Source organism: Medicago truncatula, chromosome 1, assembly GCF_003473485.1.
Source record: "Medicago truncatula cultivar Jemalong A17 chromosome 1, MtrunA17r5.0-ANR, whole genome shotgun sequence".
NCBI lineage: Eukaryota > Viridiplantae > Streptophyta > Magnoliopsida > Fabales > Fabaceae > Medicago > Medicago truncatula.
Window position 1 is genome coordinate 11,953,293 of NC_053042.1, and position 19,607 is coordinate 11,972,899.

At 32.1% G+C, this 19,607-nt stretch overlaps 1 protein-coding gene across 1 annotated transcript; it reads left to right on the forward strand.

Annotated features, from left to right (window-relative positions):
- The first annotated feature begins 12,798 nt into the window (after positions 1–12,798).
- On the forward strand, positions 12,799–16,044 carry LOC25482605 (zinc finger protein 7). The gene is made up of 2 exons (XM_013611191.3): positions 12,799–13,099; positions 15,131–16,044. The coding sequence occupies exon 2, from the start codon at positions 15,154–15,156 to the stop codon at positions 15,907–15,909; it is 756 nt and encodes a 251-aa protein (XP_013466645.1). The 5' UTR covers positions 12,799–13,099; positions 15,131–15,153; the 3' UTR covers positions 15,910–16,044.
- The last annotated feature ends 3,563 nt before the right edge of the window (positions 16,045–19,607 follow it).

Below are 19,607 nucleotides of genomic sequence, written 5' to 3' on the forward strand. Positions count from 1 at the left end.
CCATTCTCAACTTCAAACTCAAGATTATCACAAAGATATTGGCAAATAGGCTTTCGAAATTTATGCCTGCTTATCATTTAAACTCAAAAGAGAGGTTTTACTAAAGGAAGGAGTATTAAATATTGTACTTGCTAAGCCATAAATGTCCTTAATAAGAAGTCTTTTGGTGGTAACTTGGCTATGAAGATTGATATTGCAAAGGCTTTTGATACTCTAGACTCGGCCTTTTTGCTTAGAGTTTTAAAAGGCTTTGGTTTTTGTGACACCTTCTGCAACTGGATCAACTCTATTCTCCTATCAGTTAGGATTTCAGTTTCAATCAATGGCAGGATACATGGTTTCTTCAGGTGTAGTAGGGGAGTGCGACAGGGGGATCCTCTGTCCCCTCTTCTTTTTTGCCTTGCAAAGGAAGTTATTAGTAGAAGCTTGACAGAGATGGTCAGAGAAGGAAAGTTGAAGCTTATTCATGGCACCAGGAAGATCAATATTCCATCTCATATTTTATATGCAGATGACATGATGATTTTTTGCAAAGGAACGAATTCCAACATCAAAGCTCTTAAGGATGTCTACTTGAAGTATGTAGAATCTTCTGGTCAAATGGAAAATCCTCAGAAATCTTCAATTTATGCAGGCTCAATCACCAGTCATAGATTGTCTCAGGTATCTCATCAACTTGGTTTTAGCATTGGCACTCTACCATTTCAATATCTAGGAGTTCCAATTTTCAGAGGCAAACCAAAATATGTTTATTTTCAAGCTATTGCTGATAAAGTCAAAAGAAAGCTTTCAGCTTGGAAAGCATCCCTTCTCTCAATGGCTGGTAGAGTGCAATTAATCAAGAGTGTTGTTCAAAGTATGCTTCTTCACTGTCTTACCATCTATTCTGGGCCAGTTAAACTCATAAAAGATTTGGAAAAATGGATGAGAAACTTTATTTGGAGTGGATATATTAATCAGAGAAAGCTTGTAACTGTCTCTTGGTCTAAAGTGTGCAAGCCTATCAAAGAAGGAGGTCTTGGAGTCAAAAACCTATCAGATATTAATGAAGAAGGTAATCTTAAGAACTGTTGGGATATTATGCAGTCAGATTTACAATGGGCTCAATTTATGAGAAGCAGAGTTCTTAGGGATAACAAACCTATTAATTATCACGTCTCTTCCTCTATTTGGAGCAGTGGTAAGCACAAATTTAGTACCCTAATGATAATGTTGTTTGCAAGATTGGAAATGGTGAACCAATTAGATTTTGGATTGACCGCTGGTGTGGTGAACTACTCATTTTGGCCTTGAACATTCCAGACCATCTCCATAATCTCTTGCAATCTAAACTTTCTACTTACATCAGAGATTTCAAATGGAATATCCCTCATGTTTTTCTATCTGCCTACCCTTATTTACACCAAAAGCTTATTCTCACCACTTTGCCTAATACTTTTAAAGAAGATAAGCTCATCTCGAAAACATCTCATGATGATAACCTCACTTTTAAGGATGCTTACATGTTTCATGCTTCCCCTCATCCTCAAACCTTGAATTGGACAAAGTGCATCTGGAATACTGCCATAACTCCATCTAAATCATCTGAGGTGACCAGTTGCTATTACGACATTCCTGGAAGGAAGAATTAGAAAACATGAGGTTTCATACTTAATTTCATTAAGTAGAATTAAGAAATAACCAATTAGAACAACCATGAACATAAGAAGAATTTCGGGTTGTCAATCCTACTAATCTATACAGACCAATTTTCAAGATTATCGATACGAATTTTCAATTGAAAAAACATTAAGCACGGAAAAGAACAAATTAAATCAGACACAAGAAAAGCGTAAATGAATAAAAACTTAATTAATGGAATCCAACAAATAAGAAGGGGTTTATCTTTGAACCCTAATCAAAGAGGTTTAGTTGCACATGGCAACATACATCATCGCAAAACAAAAGAAAAATATATCTTAGAGAGAACAAGAGGAGGATGGAGATCCTCTGCCTTGGACTCTGATGCTTGACATTTGCCTTGCACCGTTAGCTTTCTGAATGAATAAGAATGTGTGCAAGTGTCTATTTTTATAACATATGATTACTTGCGGTTTAAAAGAAGAAAACCGACATTTTTCCACCGATCCAGCTTGGAAAACAAGTAAAGAATGATATTAACTCGCAGAAAAGAAAAGATGTGCATCCCTGGGGAGCATGATACGTATGAGGCAAACACTGTCGCTAAAAGCGATTTTTGAGTACCGTTTCAAAGCGGATGGTAGTTAATTATTGTTAGGGATATTTTCATCAAATTGAAGTGCTTGTAAGCAGGCACAGATGGAAGCTATGTACAATGGGATCAGTTGACCCCACTCTTGGTTTTTCTCTCCCAACCAGTAATGGGATAATTGAATATCTTGACCCAAATTTAAATCTTATATATGTTCCTCACATAGAGATAAACCAATGTCTAATATGTAAACAATTTGAAAATAGTGTTACTTTGTACTGCATTTTGAAAAGTAGATCGGTGTTATCATCATTTGCCTATTTTCCTATATATGCATTAAAAAAATATTGGCATTTGGGTTTTTCTGTTTGACAAAGACATTTGGACTTTTACTTTTAAAAATATCATTGGTCTTTCTTTAAAAAAAAAAATATAAAAAAAAAAACACTCGTTGTTTTCACATCTATTGTTTTCTAGAAACACATGAAAATGACCAAAAAACTCATCGGTAGTTAATTACTGTCGGATTTCTAGTTATAAGTCAGCGATAGTTAACTACCGATGATGTAGTTTTAAGAAACAATGAATGTGAGATAAGAAATTATCAAGAAAATGCTCCAAAAAAGATTAAAAAATTAATGAGAAAAAAAAAAAGAATTGAAATAGGTATTGGAAGATGAATTGCTTAACAATAGGTTTATAAAGGTGTGTTGTGAATTGCTTAATTGTGTAACATGAATTGCTTCTTAATAGGTTTAGAAAGGTGAGTGGTAAATTGCTTCCTTGGAGATCATGGGACTTAAAAATTCTATCATGGATGTTTGTTCCTTTTTGCGAACAATTTTCTAATTTAGATGGGGTAAGTTATCTTTTAAGAAAGTCTGTGAAAACTAGAAAACAAATTTGTTATCCAATATTATACTTAATTTTAAAGCTAACATTATTATTGCATATGGCGACTCCAATTCTTGACAGGAGTTTCTCTGCAATAAATTTTGTAAAGAATCAAATGCACAGCCATATAGAAGATGAACTTTTAATGATTAATTGATAACATGTTGACGGTAACATATTCGACACTGTTGAAAATAAAATATAAAAAAACTTACATCACTTTAAGAATATTTTTTTTGAAGGAATCACTTTTAAAATATGAAAACATGCAAAGAGCAATTATAATTCTTTGATATGACGGTGTCTTTAGTACAATAATATAATTTTTTGCTTAATGATATCATCATTTCATCGGTTTTCAAGTAATATATTATTGTTTTAAGGTTTATAACAAATAACTTTAACTCTTATTAAAAATTTTGGATTTGTCACTGTCTATCAGGAATCGCTAGCACCAGGATGGTAAAAAGGATGGTACAAAATTAACCTCTTTTTCTACCATCGTTCATATCAAATAAAGAAGGTTTTTCTATAATGTCCTCAAAAAAAAGAATAGCATCATTTGATCCAAAATAAAACATTATCAGTGTGCAATGTGCACGACAATGACAATAAAAACACACATACTACACTAGACAAGAAAGCTTTTTCAAAGCAGCAGCCAAAACTACAGTAGCAACTTCAATTCAGCAAGTTAGTTTTATATAATAATAATAATAATAATAATAATAATAATAATAATGTTTTATTTTATTTTATGCTTTATTATTATTATTATTATGTTTTATTTTAAATGAGAAAAAGTTTCTAAGTTGAGCTATATAGCTTCAATAGATCAGGGCATGCCTCAATACTTGTACTTACAAATCACACCGACTAAAAGTATGGTTCAGATTGGCAGAGAGTTGAACCCACGACATTATAGATGAGTCAATATCTTATCAACTAATATGTTAGCTAAACTCACATCAACAATCTCACATTAACAAAGACAAAAAAATTTGAGTACTATACCAACCTTTGTAAATGGGAAAGAAAAAAAAAATTACTGTTTAGAATTAGAAGCTCTGACGATTTATTCACCATAATTAATCTTCACGGAAATGCCCGTGACTTTTTTCACCAGAGGACAAAATGAAAGCTTTGAATTTTAACTCTTTCCCAAATAAAACCACCCACAATAGTCTCAATCTCAATCAAATTGCACTTATGGCGTTTGCCGCAGTAATGTCTTACATTAAGCGACCAAGACAAGATTTAATGTCTTCACTCTTGAGCATACCATATACTCCATCTCCAAATATTGAGTGTTGCTATCTTCATTTTTATCCTGGCGAGGTTTGAAAATGGCGGCGTCGATTGTTTGGTTAGGAAGAGGAGATGTTGTTGGAGTATAGGGAGCTATTATCTACCTTTTTTTTACAAAGACAATATGAGGTGGAAGATAGGTGAAAATGACAACTCACATCTGACAAAGGCTACACCATCAGAGATGTTTATCACCTGTTGGTTAAGGATGATCCGGTCGATAACCTTCAAGATGTTATTTGGCACAAAGTGTCACTTTTAAAAGTTTCTATTATTGTATGGCATTTTCTCCGAAATAGGTTGCTAACATATGATAATCTATTTTGATGTGAAATTATTCAACAAAACTTGAATGTGTGTGTAAGTGGTTGTGGTTTTGAGGAAGGCATAAATAATTTATATTTGGGATGTAATCTTTTTGGAAGGAGGAATACTAACAACACTCACTTTTCAACACTCTCTCCAACATTTATTCATTTATTGGATGAAATTAATGTATGTTCCACCACTTAGTGCGGGTTCAATTTTCAAAGTGTAGACCCACAATGATTTAAACCATTAAGAGAGTGGATATTAGAAAGAGTGTTTAAAAGAGAGTGTTGCTAGCATTACTCATTCAATTAATAAATCCTTCAAATTTGTTTGATCATATGTTGTATTTTGGCATGCTTGGCGGGTTCTCCAAAATCATTTGCTATTATTTTTGTACCACTTGGCTCGCCTATCTATGGGTTATATGGAAGGAAAAAATTACCGTTGTTTTCAGCAAAAGGTGGAGTCAATAAATTATTGCTTGATAATGTTAAATTGTTGTCTTTTTTTTTTTTTGTGGTTGAAAGTAAAAGATCCTAGCTTATCTTTTGATCTTAATCATTGGTGGGTTTGTTCTTTGTTGCATTTGTGTTCAGCCCCCTAGCTGGGTCTCTTCTTGTGCTATTTGCCTTTTGAGGTTCCTTTGAAATTAACATTTGGTTCTGTGTCCTTCCTATGCTCTTTTTGTCTCGGGGAGAACCTTCTATATGGTTAATATATTTTATTTTGACTTGATAAAAAAAATCAACATTATAATTAATAACAACGCTCTTCTTTGTAAGAGTTTCGTTTTCAATCTTAATGTCTCTCAAGATAGTAGAATTTTTAAAATATGAAAAAAAAATCCTAAATGCAGTTAAGTACCACTTCAGTTCTCTAAATTTTGTCTGATTCACTCGAAAAAAGAAACAATAGAAATCTTTTATGTAACTCATGGGTCAATCGTTCCGTCCTGTTTTTTCAACAAACAAGATGAAACAAGTTCAAAGTTCCAACTCAATTCGTAAAAATTAACGAGCTAAACAGATCAGCCGGCGAATCAAACCCATTTTGCCATCCTAAATATCGTGGGCAGTTTAGGCACCTTAAGCATAAGTGCCTTCATGACTTTGGAGATGGAGGGAATAGAAAACATTTGGATTTGGTTACTATCACTCAATGATGAGGTTGGATAACATCGTCCTATGTCGGCAGAGAACTGTGTCTTTGATGTCCTTAAAAAAAAAAAAATTGTGTCTTTGATGTATAAATAAATAAATGTTAGTGGTCCTTTTACTACGATTTTTGTCATCACGTGCTATCATAGTTCTTGGCTTTTGGAACAACAAAGGAAACCCTTCGTGGCCTTGTGATGCAATCAAGGGACATTTCAATTGAAACAAGTTTCACATTTATGTACTTCGTCTTGCTCATATGAGCAAAAGAAAATTACTTTCACTACAATAATTAATCTTATTTAATTTTTAAAATATTAAAAAAGTAATTATATTTGCAAACTGGCTCTCAAAGAAACTTGTTCTATGAGAATATAAATGTTTTCGGAAAATAAATTCTATTTTTATTTTAAAAAAAAAAAGATGAAAAGAGCAAGAAAATACAAAATTGGGAGATTTAAACCAAACCTAGAAAAGAGCAACAAAATTAATAGCATAACATACCATGAGGAAAGGAAAAAAGAGTAAGAAAACAAATGTAACACTCTGTCCAAAAAAAAAAAAATTAACACAAACTCCTCAAATTAAACTGGTTTTGTACCCTTAAATAAGTATTATGTAATTCAACAGCCTTCTACATACACCCTCCGGTCACTGATATAAGCAAAAGTTTGATTTTTAGGTTCATTCATTAAATGACGTATGTAGTCTATAATAAAGACTACATACATCATTTAATGAATGAATCTAAAAATCAAACTTTTGCTTATATTAGTGACCGGATGGTGTACTTCCTCCGTCTCAAATTTAAACACTTAAAAGCATCTACAATTTAAACACTTAAAAAGGAAAAACGATCTTACATGATATTTTGTAAGAATTTCTCTTTTTAGCAAAAAGGTTCACGCATCAACATTCTTACGAACCTTTCTTACAAACCAATGGTTCTAACTAAAGAGAATTCAACCCTTTTTCAAAATAAAAAGAGAGTTCAACTGCAGCTTTTGTCCACAAAGTAGTCCAATAACTTAATTATTGCTTTTCTTTAAAAATAAAAATAAAAACTTAATTATTGCTTACTTAAAATAGTAATTGAGTCACGATATCTTGCCTTATACCCCTATCTGATCTTATTTATAAGAGAAAGTTGGGTCAACAAAAACTAATATATTTGGACTGAATTTTTAACCAAATACATCAATTTTTATTGACTCAAATTTCTTTTATAAATAGGACCGGAGGGAGTAATAAAGAGAACCAATAAATCTAAGAAAATGTTTGGAAATGGTAAGTGAACAAAATTAATTTCAATTTACATCCTCTAAAAAAAAATTAATATACACAATTTTGTTTTATTTCGATAACCTATAATATATAAATAATTATTTTAATGAACTGGAGCATGACAATTTTTCTTTTGAACATTTGTTACATCACAAACAGTCTCCTATATAGTACTTGAGGAGAATATGATTTTTCTGATGCTGACTGCTTTTTAATTGGCACATCATGTCACACTAGATTTTGATTCACTCGTTATAGTCAACCACATTAATTCCAACTCCCACGTAGTTGCTACTCCTCTTATATCGAATTATTATACATGTTGAGTTTGAGCTGAAAATGAGTCGAGTCGAACTAATCTGAACTCGACTTAATAAAAATTAATAAGTTAAACATTTAATTCAAGTTTAAAACAAATCTTTTGAAGCTCGAGTACATTTGACTATTTTAAAGTTTATGATCAATTCGGTTCACTTCGTCACTCGGTTTGCATAATTAAAAAAAATTGTACTTTATGAAACATATCTTTATGAAACAAATTATGCTTTGACTAGTTAATTTTTCTTTCCAAAAGGAAAAGATTGAATAAATATAAAAGTTATCACAAGCTTATATATTAACAAAACATCCCCGTAACAAGGGATGCATGCAAAGCCATATCGCATATCTAGAATAAAACACTTCGTCTAGTCTGAAGACTCATGTTTGGGGGTTTGTGGACCGGGGAAACCCAGTGCTTGAGGGACTTATGGACCGGGAAAACCCGGATAAGGACACAAGGCCCTTCCTAAGGGCCCAGATAGGCATAAGCGTCCTTCTACAGGGCCGAAACAGGTTAAGGTGGCGCCTTTATAGGCACTGCCTAGGAGCACGTTCTAGAAGAAGCTAGAATCCCCAATAATCGTCCTTATCCACATAACTCAACGCGTAAAATAAAGGGTTTAAACCCTCTATGGATTATAAATGACGCCCTTGAGATCGTTCTCAAGGCATCTCAAAAACAATCTAACCCTAGATTATTATATTGTACTCACTGCAAATACAAAAGGATATACGCAAATACAAACTTCAAACTTACATAAATATGCGGATCATTATAGAAAATTTAAAACATAACAAGCTACAAACAACCAAAAACTTTAATACAAAAAACACACTAAAATTAGTATATACAACAGAGACAAAATCCAACGTAATTCTACAATTAAAATTGAGAATATCGTCAAAAAGAGACAAAGAGAGAGTCGAACTCACATATATATATATATATATATATATATATATATATATATATATCTAATCGAGTCGAACTATATATAGTTTAAGTTCAGTTCATTTAGTTAACGAACATAATTTTCAATTTAAGTTCATCTTATTTGGTTCATGAACCATATTCAAAGAGTTAATTGTTGAGTCGAGTTCCAAACTATGTTCGAGTTGGTGAGTTCATTGTTAGCCCCAATCTAACAAGAAGCTTGGACACTTCATATCTTCATCAATGAGACATATACTTAACATAAAGAAAAATCTGACAAGAGGCTTGGACACTTCGTATCTTCATCAAAATATTGTTTATTGGCCTTCACTCAAAGTCTTAAGACTTTGAATATATGAGTTCAGCCACTTATATGTTATTCAAAACTATTCCAATCAAATGGACTATGTGAGCACTATTATCATTAAAACTTTCGATTCAAGAAGTTGATAATCTTTAGTCAAATCACTAGGAGAGAGAGAGAGGCAATTCTTGAAAAGAAAGAAGAAAGCAAGAATAATAAGCCAAGAACAAAAGGAAATAAACTTAAAGCAGTGCAGGCACAATCAAATAGCCTAAACCTAAATAAATTCAAAAAATAAACCAAAGGCTAAAATCAAGAAATCGATCAGAAATTTATCTCAGTAGACAGATGAAGGGTTCCATAATTCACTTCTAGAATTCAAAAGGAGATCCTAAGGACTAACCCAAAATCCAATTTTAAGATGAGAACTTAATAGGATCAATAAATTGCTCAATATTCACTGGTGTATCTGAGAATGAGTAAATAGTCAATTTTTTTCTGAAATTGTAAGTTTCATCAATTACCCCTCTGAAATTAACAAAACTTCAATTACCCCCCTGAAATTTCACAACGTTAGTCAATTTACCCCCTCCGTCAATTTTTTCTGTTAGTGAACATGACGTTTTGCAAATACCCTCCTGAAGTTTTGCACTTATGTGCAAAATGCCCCCCAAACTTAAAAATTTATATTATTTTTTTCTTAAAAACAAACAATTAATAGTTAAATATTAAAACTAACTATTAATTTTGGAATTTTGGAAAACTACATGCATATATACATCAAAATAGACTCCAAAATGGCGAAAAATATGTATTTTTAAAGTGACAATAATGGGATGATTTGTGGATTAATATTGGGGGTTGTGTAGTTTAAATGGTTTGAGCAAATTGTTGATGGAGTTGGAGGAGTTAAAAGACTAAGATGGTGAAGGAGAAAATATAAAATTTAAATCTGATTATTAATTTGTTTATAAACCTCTAAAAATAATAATTTGTCTATTAGAAATAATCATTATTGTCACTTTAAAAATACACATTTTTCCCTATTTTGATGTATATATGTATATAGTTTTTCCAAACTCCAAAATTAATAGTTAGCTTTAATATTTAACTATTAATTGTTTGTTTTTAAGAAAAATATAATATAAATTTTTAAGTTTGGGGGGCATTTTGCACATAAGTGCAAAACTTCGGGGGGTATTTGCAAAACGTCATGTTCATTAACAAAAAAATTTGACGAAGGCGGTAAATTGACTAACGTTGTGAAATTTCAGGGGGGTAATTGAAGTTTTGTTAATTTCAGGGAGGTAATTGATGAAACTTACAATTTCAAAGGTGAAATTGATTATTTACTCATATGAGAATATAACATCATTACCCGACTTCCAAATAAACTGATTACAAAATCTCAAACTAAAACCAAACAACGTATGAGGTGAGATCAAACTACAAACGATCGTAATAGAGTAAGAAACCCAAACAAGTTTGTTGATATTACAAATTCGTACCCCAACCAGTTGAAAACTTTATACCAAACACGAAAAGATAAATAACAAATTACAAGCAAGTGGTACAACGGCTCCTAGTAATGGCCCCAAAATACATAGTTGGACCCTTTAACATCTTGGATAACATTCCCTCTTGTTGATTTGTCTCTTTGTTTGATTGCACTTCTTCCTTTATTGATTCTTCTATTGATTTCACTTCTCCCTCTTGATTCTTCTAATTAATTGGACTTCTCTCTATTGATTCTTCTGATTGATTTCACTTCTCCCCCCTTTTGATTCTTCTCTTTGGTTGTTTATCTCTCTATTGGTTCATTTGTATGGTTGCTTCTCCATATGATTCTTGTGTTGGTTTAGTTTGAGATGGTTCTTTTGCTTTGATGGTTCTTTTTGTTGACTCTACGATGATAACTCACTTTGGTTGATGCTCTTCATTGGTTATGCTATCAGCTGATTTGGTTTATTTTCTTTGTTAATTTTAACAAGCTTAAATCTTAATAAGCTTTAACTTGAGGGGTAGTGTTAGAAGTTTATATTATTTAGTATGTTTTCGTATTTTATTTGACAAACTCACAATGCTTCTTGTTGATGCATCTTGAGTTTGAGGGTAATACTTACTTTTGTGTTTCACTCTCCATCAGTATATATTGAAGACACCAGTGTTGTTGTATTGTGGCACCCAAATCATTGTACATTACTTAGCATTAAGAAGGCAAGTACTTATAAAGATCAAGATCACAAGAAATTTGTGTATTTAGTTTTATTCATTTATGGTATAAAGGTAGATTGTGTGGTAGTTAAAGATTGAAGAGCCTGTCCAAAACTTGTAAGGTCAGATAGACCAAAAAGAAGAGAAAGTGTTCGGAATCTGAGAGGGTATCTCAAGCACTAAATCGAAAAATTTCACAGTCAGTAGGGAACGGACTAACCCAGTTAAGATTAGCAAGTAAAATTGCTCTGTGTCATTTTCTCTATCCCTTAACTCCTTATTTGATAGTTCAAAAAGAAACACATTCAACCAATCTCTTCTTCTATTAATTTGATACATACTTCAGATCATATATTTAAACATCTTCTCAAGACAACCCAAATTTCAAAGGGTTACAATCCCAACCTCAATTCCTTGTGTCCATTATTTTTACTTCAAAGAGTACTTAAGCAAGAGGGGGAGATGATCTGAGTTCAGAAATTACTTCAATGTTTTAAAATTTAAGTAAAAAAAATGAGTTCAGAAACTTATTTATAAATTATTGATAAGATTAAGGATCCAATTGCAATTGTTTAAGCAAGAGGGACAAAATAGAAATAGTAGCAATGAGTATTTCTCTTTAGGGTGGTAGCAGGGATTGTGGGAGTACATACACACATACCGACATACATAGAAATAATAATATCTTCCCTATCTTAGCTTCATCATAATATAATGAGAAACATTATAATTTTTTTTTAGGCAAAAAAATTATAAAAATCTTATCACCTTTTTCTTTGGTCGGAAAAAATCTTATATCAGCTAAAAGATTATTAGAAATGTTACTATTGAATGTAGTGGGCCTTTCCTTTTTTATAGTGGAAGCCGAAGGAGCATTAAGGCCATGTCTTTTTGTGTTGGTTGTGTTGTGTGGGTCTTCTCAAACACTACCCCATTCATTTTCTGTCTTTCTATTTGTCCATTTATTCCTCCTCTCTCTCTCTCTCTCACACAAATACTCATTGCTACTATTTCTATTTTGTCCCTTTAGTTTAGCATTATTAATATTAAATTTATATTAAGGACATGATCAATTCACAACCACAGTGTCCAACTTATTCTTTTTCAAACTTATTATCCCACTCCTTACATGTACTCCCTCCGTTTCAAAATATAAGCAAAATTCACTTTTTAAGTTTATTTATTTAATGATGTATGTGGTTCATATGGACCACATACATCATTAAATAAATGAACCTAAAAAGTGAATTTTGTTTATATTTTGAAACGGAGGGAGTAACTAATTATAAATCTAATTAAATTATATTGAGAGTCATAATCTAATCTTTTTTCTTCCAATCCAAGTGAGAGATAAAATTCAAAATATAATTTAAGCCTAGTGTTGTCTAATTGGAAGCAACAACTGAACAATGATTTAGAACTATCAAGAGATTTAGACTATCAAGAGTGACTTCAATGTCACTTGCACTTTGAATCCAACAATTTTGAATAGAAAAATACAATATTTATCTTTGTCTTTCCCATTTTTACTTGCATTTAATCTTGCTATTTATACACAAAAAATTAAAATTGATTAAGTTGGTAAGAAGTTTCCTCACCCACAAAATCGAGGGTTCAACTCACACCGCTAATACAAGAATCTCTTTGATATATGATATATATATAAGTAACTCGGTTAGCACTCGCTGAACTTTGAGGTCTGTCCTGACTTAGGTAAGCCTCAAGAGTCCAACTCCCCTAAACTTTTTATGATAAAAAAGACACACACATAGAGAAAAAAAATCGTATTTAACATCTACTTTTTAAAAGATTCACATATAAAGGAGCTAAGGCCTAAGATAGTATAGTATAGTAGTATTATATTTGGCAACAAATCAATCACTAGGAAATGGAAATGGATAGAAACCTTGGAAATGGACAAAAGAAGTGGTTTGTAGTGTATGTGCATGTTATCTAACTTCTCTGACTTTTTTTTTCTCCATCATCCATCCCCACTTTTCTTACCTCTTTCTCTGCTTTCCCATAATAATTTGTCCTCTCTCTCTCTCTCTCCCCTTATCTCTTTTTATTACCAAACTCTCAAGTAGCAGCATAATCACACTCAACTGGTACCTACCTTCAAGTTTGTTCCCTCTTTCCTTTTATCAAAGAAAAAATACTATGTAAGTGTCTCTTTCCACTTATCAACTACAAACTTGCATTTCATTTACTTATACTTTATTCTCATTAATTCTTACATGCATTTTGAAGTCTTCTGCTGATTCTACACTATTTATTTCCTCAGCTTTCTCTTATTTTCATGTTCTTTTTGTTTTCTAGAATTTCATTCTGGCTTGCAAGTAATTATTTATTTATTTTGAGGCATTTGTGCTTACTTTTATTTTGTTTTTAATCTGTGGAAATTGTTTATGTGGTTAGTTATTTTTGTTACTGCCAATTTTCTGTATGCCAGCTCTTTGAGTTTATAAATTAGATCTAATAAGGTTTAAGAAAAAAGCTTATGTTATAAAAATGCTTTTGTTACTACCAATGGTTTGAAAAAAAAAGCTTTTCATTACAAAAGTATGTTGAATGAACTGATGATAGTGATGTTGGAATAATCATTTAATTAACATCTTAAGATGATTTACTTACTTATATGAAATCACCAAAAAGTTGAGATTTTGAAATTTATGGTAAGAATTTCTATGTTAAAATATTTGATTTAAAAATTGTACACTGTAATTTCTTTTTCTACTCATAGGGTACCTTGTACCTTTGCTAGTACTGAATGGTGTAAAATTGTAAGACCTTACAAGAGTAATCTGATTGTTGAATATGACTCAACTCACTGATAAGTGGACAGACACTCGAGCGTGGCTGAGCAAGTGTACTATATAACCCTAGAAATTGCATTATAGAAAAAATACAAAAGATGTGGTCGGAGACATAGACAAAGTTGGTCAAACTCATTGATCAATCGCCGTGTTCTTGTTTGTGCTTATTTGTCTGTTTTCTTTAGATTTGGATTTGATGTTCTAATACTTATTTTCCTCAGAAGTTAAGGTTCATGGTTTGTGAAGAATAACTTGCAAACTTGTTCTGAGGGTAGAGTACATATAGGTCCTAACAATAAAAGATTGTAATGCTAATTTTTACCTATAGATTGTGAAAGAGGCTCTTTATTTGTTTACTAATCAACAATAGAAATATCAAGTGCAACTTATTTGTCACAGACTAAGGGCTTATTTAGATCATCTTATTTGAACTTATCTACGGACATAAGCACTTGTGAAAATCTTTAAGAGAGATTAGGGAAACAACTTATGATACGTACATAGTTTTTAGCGTATTTCCATAACCTCTCTAGGATAACTTAAGAAAACAAATTATAGCTTATAGGGAAACATACTTTATTTAATTTCTTGTTGTAGAAATAATTTATATATAAGCACTTAATTATGCTATCAGCAGTACTTAATTAAGTCGCTTATCCAAAAAGAACCTAACTGGTACCAACTATCAACAGATAGGCCAGGTCTTAATTTGGCTTTTTCTTGCTATAAATTAGGCACAGTCCTTGATGTTGATCAGTACTGAAAATTGTAACATGATGTCAATTTTTGCTTTTTTCTTGCAATAATTTACACTCTCTTGTTCTTTTGTCAATCACCCCATGTCATTGTTGTAAAATGAACAAAATTTTGATTAGATGAACTTCTTCGTGAATATGGTAACCTTGTAGTTTGGACACCTTGAAATGGTTTAAAAACCTGTTTTTGTTTGGTAATTTATCATTTTTTCATGTCAAATTAGTCTTTTATCTTTTAAAAAGCTAAAACCATTGATCCAACATTTGTTCTTAGTCGTTGTTGAAAAAAATCTTTTGTTCTTAGTCAATTTCTATTACAAGTTTGTGTACGTAATCGTTGAATGATATACTACAAAGAATGTTTCACAACTCAGCACCCCAAGTAGACCCCCGTTGGCAACAACGAGGTCACAATCTTTAATAAAAACAAAAAAAATGTTACGATGTAATTTAGATGTTATCTCAATTAGTTACACATAATTTACTTCTTTAAATGATTAAGTAAGACGTTTGATTTCGTTACTTAGTTCCCGTTTCACCAAAATTTTGAATTTTCCATTTACTTGCGTACACAAACTTTTGTGATTAACATAGAAAATAATGCATTTAATCAATAATGTAGGTAAAGATTTGTTCCATATCAACATGATGAAGACTCCAAATTTGAACTTGGAAGCTGAAAATAGTTTAGAAGTAAGCAGCCAAGTAGGTTCCAACATATACTTACAAGAATCATCTCATGATCTTACCAAAGACAGTGCCACAACTTCTTCTTGTCTTACTAAGCCAGACATTAATCCAGGTTCTATTTCCCTTGACCTGACTCTCAACTTCGATCCGAGCGACGAAGATTTGAAGGAAACAAGCGACACTAACAGTGAAGTACTAGGAGCTGATCAAGCTCATAATACTGTTTCCGCACCAACGATTCATAGAGTTTTCTCTTGTAATTATTGTAGGAGGAAATTCTTTAGCTCGCAAGCATTAGGTGGACATCAGAATGCTCATAAAAGGGAGAGAACATTGGCGAAGCGCGCTATGCGAGTAGGGATGTTTACCGAAAGGTATACAAGCTTAGCTTCTTTACCTCTTCATGGTTCTTCTTCTTTTCATCCTCTTGGTATTCAAGCTCATGCTGCAATGCACCAAAACCATATGCCATCATCGTCGTCGATGCTGATGAGGGCTCATGATATGAGACCTACAGCGAAATTCGAGAAAGATTGTTTTGGAGCAGCACCGATGTTTATGCATAATGACGATGTTGGCATATTTTGGCCTGGAAGTTTCAGGCAGATAAATCAAAGTGTTCATAATTCAAATTTGAATACTAGTTTTGTAGCAACTGAACCTCCTCAACAAACATCTACTACATCTCCTGATCTTACTTTGAGGCTTTAATATTTTTGTATCTTAATTAAATTCTAATATTAGTTTTTTTGTGGCAATAAACAACTACATTTCTCATGTTCATTCTCTATGGACATGAAATTATTGATTAACTCTACTTGCATTGTACAAGTAATTAGATGTGTATTTCTAGTGACATGTTTATCTCTTTTGAAATTTTCAGTATTATTTGTTTCTTATAGTTTGTGTTTCACTTCATTATTAATGTCGTTTGGTTATAATCCCTGAACCTCAACCTGAATTTATATAGAAGTTATGTAGTTATTTCATAAGATAAGTATACTTTTTTAATTAGATTTTTGCAATGATCAAGTTTGAATTTCGCAAATAATTTACATTAAGGGTGAGTAAATACCCAAAATGGTCCTTTGCTTTTGACACTTGCATCAATCAAGCCATCTCAAAATGGTCCCCGACATTGCATAAAGTTCTCCAAGTTAGTCAGTCCTTGTCACTTAACAAAGTTAGTCATGCTTACATATCTTTTCAAAATGCTCACACATGTCTTTGCAACATTTTTAAAATATTTATTAAAATGTAGCAAACAAGCCCTCCAATTTAATGTGAAACCATTTTAAGTGTTTGTTAAATTTAATCATGTGGGCGCTAGCGCAATGATGACTGTTTGAATTTGTAATCTAAAGGGACAATATTCAAAGACCATCTAAGAGTAAGATTGTATGGCATTCACTCTCCCTAAATAAATATAGGGTTAATTATGTTTTAGGTCTCTATAAATAGACATGTTTTTAACATTAGTCCCTATTTAAATTTTATTAAAATTTTGATTCTCAACGTTTTTTTTCTGTTAGCAAAATAGTTCATCGCTGTTAATTGTTGTTGATTGAGCAAACGGTGAAGCACATGTGGATGCCACATCTGACTTTTTCTGTTGCGTTAAATATGTTTTTAGTCCCTATAAAATTGAGGCATTTTAAGTTTAGTCCTTACGTAATTTTAATAGTTGTTTTAGTCCTTACAAAAATACTATGCACTAAGTATTAGTCTCTGCTCAATTTCAAATTTGTTTAATTTATGCTTAAACTCTTAAGTTTTTTAATAATTTTTTGTAGACGTGTTAAGAACATTACTAAAAGTTCATCCGCAAAAAAATATTTCAAAATTTGATTTATATGTCCAGATTTTAGTACTTTTATCTTTAATTTTTATCGTTTTTAAAAATTCATATTTAATTCGTTTCATGTTAAAAAATTCTAAATTTTAGTAATTGAACATTTCATAGTGTTCTAAACATGTCTCAAAATAATCGTTCAAAAATTTAAGACTTTAAGGATAATTAAACAAACTTTGTTTTAGCAGGGACTAAAATTAGAAGTAATTTTTTTTTGTAGGGACTAAAAAATCTACTAAAACTAGTTATGATAGTATTTTCATCATGAAAAGATATTTTTTACTAGTAATTATTCCAAAAAAAAACTATGAATTTGGCAACAAAACCACTCATACCCGACAATGCAAGAGAAGTCATTGATAAGATAGTGAAAATCGAGAATATTTTTTGCATTGGGATAGCCATTCCGCCCATTTCGTCAAGATAAAGAAGACATAGTCTATCATAACTAGTTTTTGCCAAGAAAGAAAGAGCAGTGCCAATAAATCCATGAGATATTATTTGTAAAACGGTCAAGAAAAATTAAATATAAATTCAAAATTTGAGTTGATAAATTTAATCATATAGTTCAAAGTTTTTTTTTTTTTAGGAAAGATAGCTCAAACTTAATAAACGAATGAAGTGATATATGTTGTAAACACAAGAAACCTATATTAAAAGTCATATATTAATCAATTTTAGATTGAACTTAAAGCCACATGCGTTGGTCGGGTGACGTGAACTTAAGACTTTGGATTATGTTTTTTTCAACGCCTTAACTTTGATCTTCTTGGTGCTAATTTATATGACTCACTTCATATAAAGCTCGTTTTGATTTTAAATAGACCTCCGCTAGTTGATTGTAGGATTGATCCCTCGAATTAGTCTGCTCTTCGATTAGATACCGTGTTAAAAAAAATAGATTGAACTTATATTCTCTCATTCCCATCTAGAAAATTGTGGTCATATTTTCCTTCTCTTGCACTCATCTTTCTATTCAACCAACTCCCCTTGCCTCACTAACCTTCTTGTTTTCATATAAGAAAAAAAAAATGTCAACATCCACACAATTCCCAGATTGTTACCATCCTATGCCACCAATGAACATCATCCCATGTGCACCAACACCAAACCACACCCCGCTCTATCTCACTAATATTGATGATCAAATGTAAACTAGGGCTCCTGCCAATTATGTGTATCTCTTCAAGAAATCTTTGGGGATGGATACCTTGAAGAGTTCACTATCAAGAGTTTCGGTGGATTACTAACCTTTTACTTAGAGGTTTAGGACCAGCAGTGAGGATGAGAACAAGTTGGTGCTGGATTGATCTTGTGGGGGAATGACCAGCAGTGTGTTATGATAACTTTTGAATATATAATTCGTTTTAGGTGACAAGTCTTCATTGTGGGGGAATGATCTTGTGCGCATCGATCAGCCATGTCTTACTAGAAATCCCAATAGTGATTTGGAAATTACACCCTTTCATGATCGACAAATATTGAAAAGTCGAGAACCCCCACAAGTAAATTCCTCTCATCCAATATACATCAACGAAGCAACAAACCCTAATTCCGAACAACACATTTTTATGTAGTTTGTAACCCAATCATTAGTCACTGTGTCAATCACCTTCAATGCCAATGAGATTTTTCGCTTAAAGAAACAATGTACAACATCATCGTTAAAGGACATCACAAGCTTGGAAGCTTTAACGGCACACACATGGCGTTCGATTGTGAAATCATGTAACTGGACCTTATCTCGCAGTATGAAGCTTTGTTTCACTTTTAATTTACGAAAGAATTAGATGAAACTTCCACAAGGGTACTATGGCAATGCATTTGTTCTCGCAAGTGCTTACAATACGGTGAAGGATTTAGTGGCTGCTAATAACCTAGATCATTGTGTGAAACTTGTGCAACAAGCCAAAGCTAGTGTGAATGAAGAGTATGTTAAGTCAACGATTGATGTGTTAAAAGGACAAAACCATAGTTCCTGATGGTTCTTTATGCCTGCCTGTAACACAATGGAATAGGTTAGGGTTGGAAGAAGTGGATTTTGGAGAAGGGAAGCCTTTGTACACAAGTCCTACGGCTAATCAATTTCATTGCTTGTTTTTGCCAGTTATTGGTGATCCTAATGCAATAAGAGTGGTTTTTTCAGTGCCCATGCATATAGTGGAAAAATTTCAGCGTAACATGACAGAGATAGACAGTAATGAGGCATCTTCTTCTCATACTCATAACCACCTAACCATATTAAGAATGGTTATGCTTCTTCTCTGTGAAGTGTCATTATGTTGAAGAATTATTTCTCTATCATAAGTAGTACTGGTAATGGAGGTTAAGAGGATTCAAATCTGATTCCCAACTCACGATATTACTCCCTCCGTTTTAAAATGAGTGTCGTTTTAGCTAAAAAAAATTGTTTTAAAATGAATGTCATTTTACATTTCCAATACAACTTTAATTTTTTTCTTCCAGCTTTACCTTCAATAAATACTCCAACTTTTTTCTCACACAATTTTCAATGCAACTTTAAGTTTGTCTTTTTCATATAAAACAAGGGCAGTTT

Coding starts and splice junctions, on each gene's coding strand:
- LOC25482605 (XM_013611191.3), top strand. CDS start 15,154: ATGATGAAGACTCCAAATTTGAACTTGGAAGCTGAAAATAGTTTAGAA.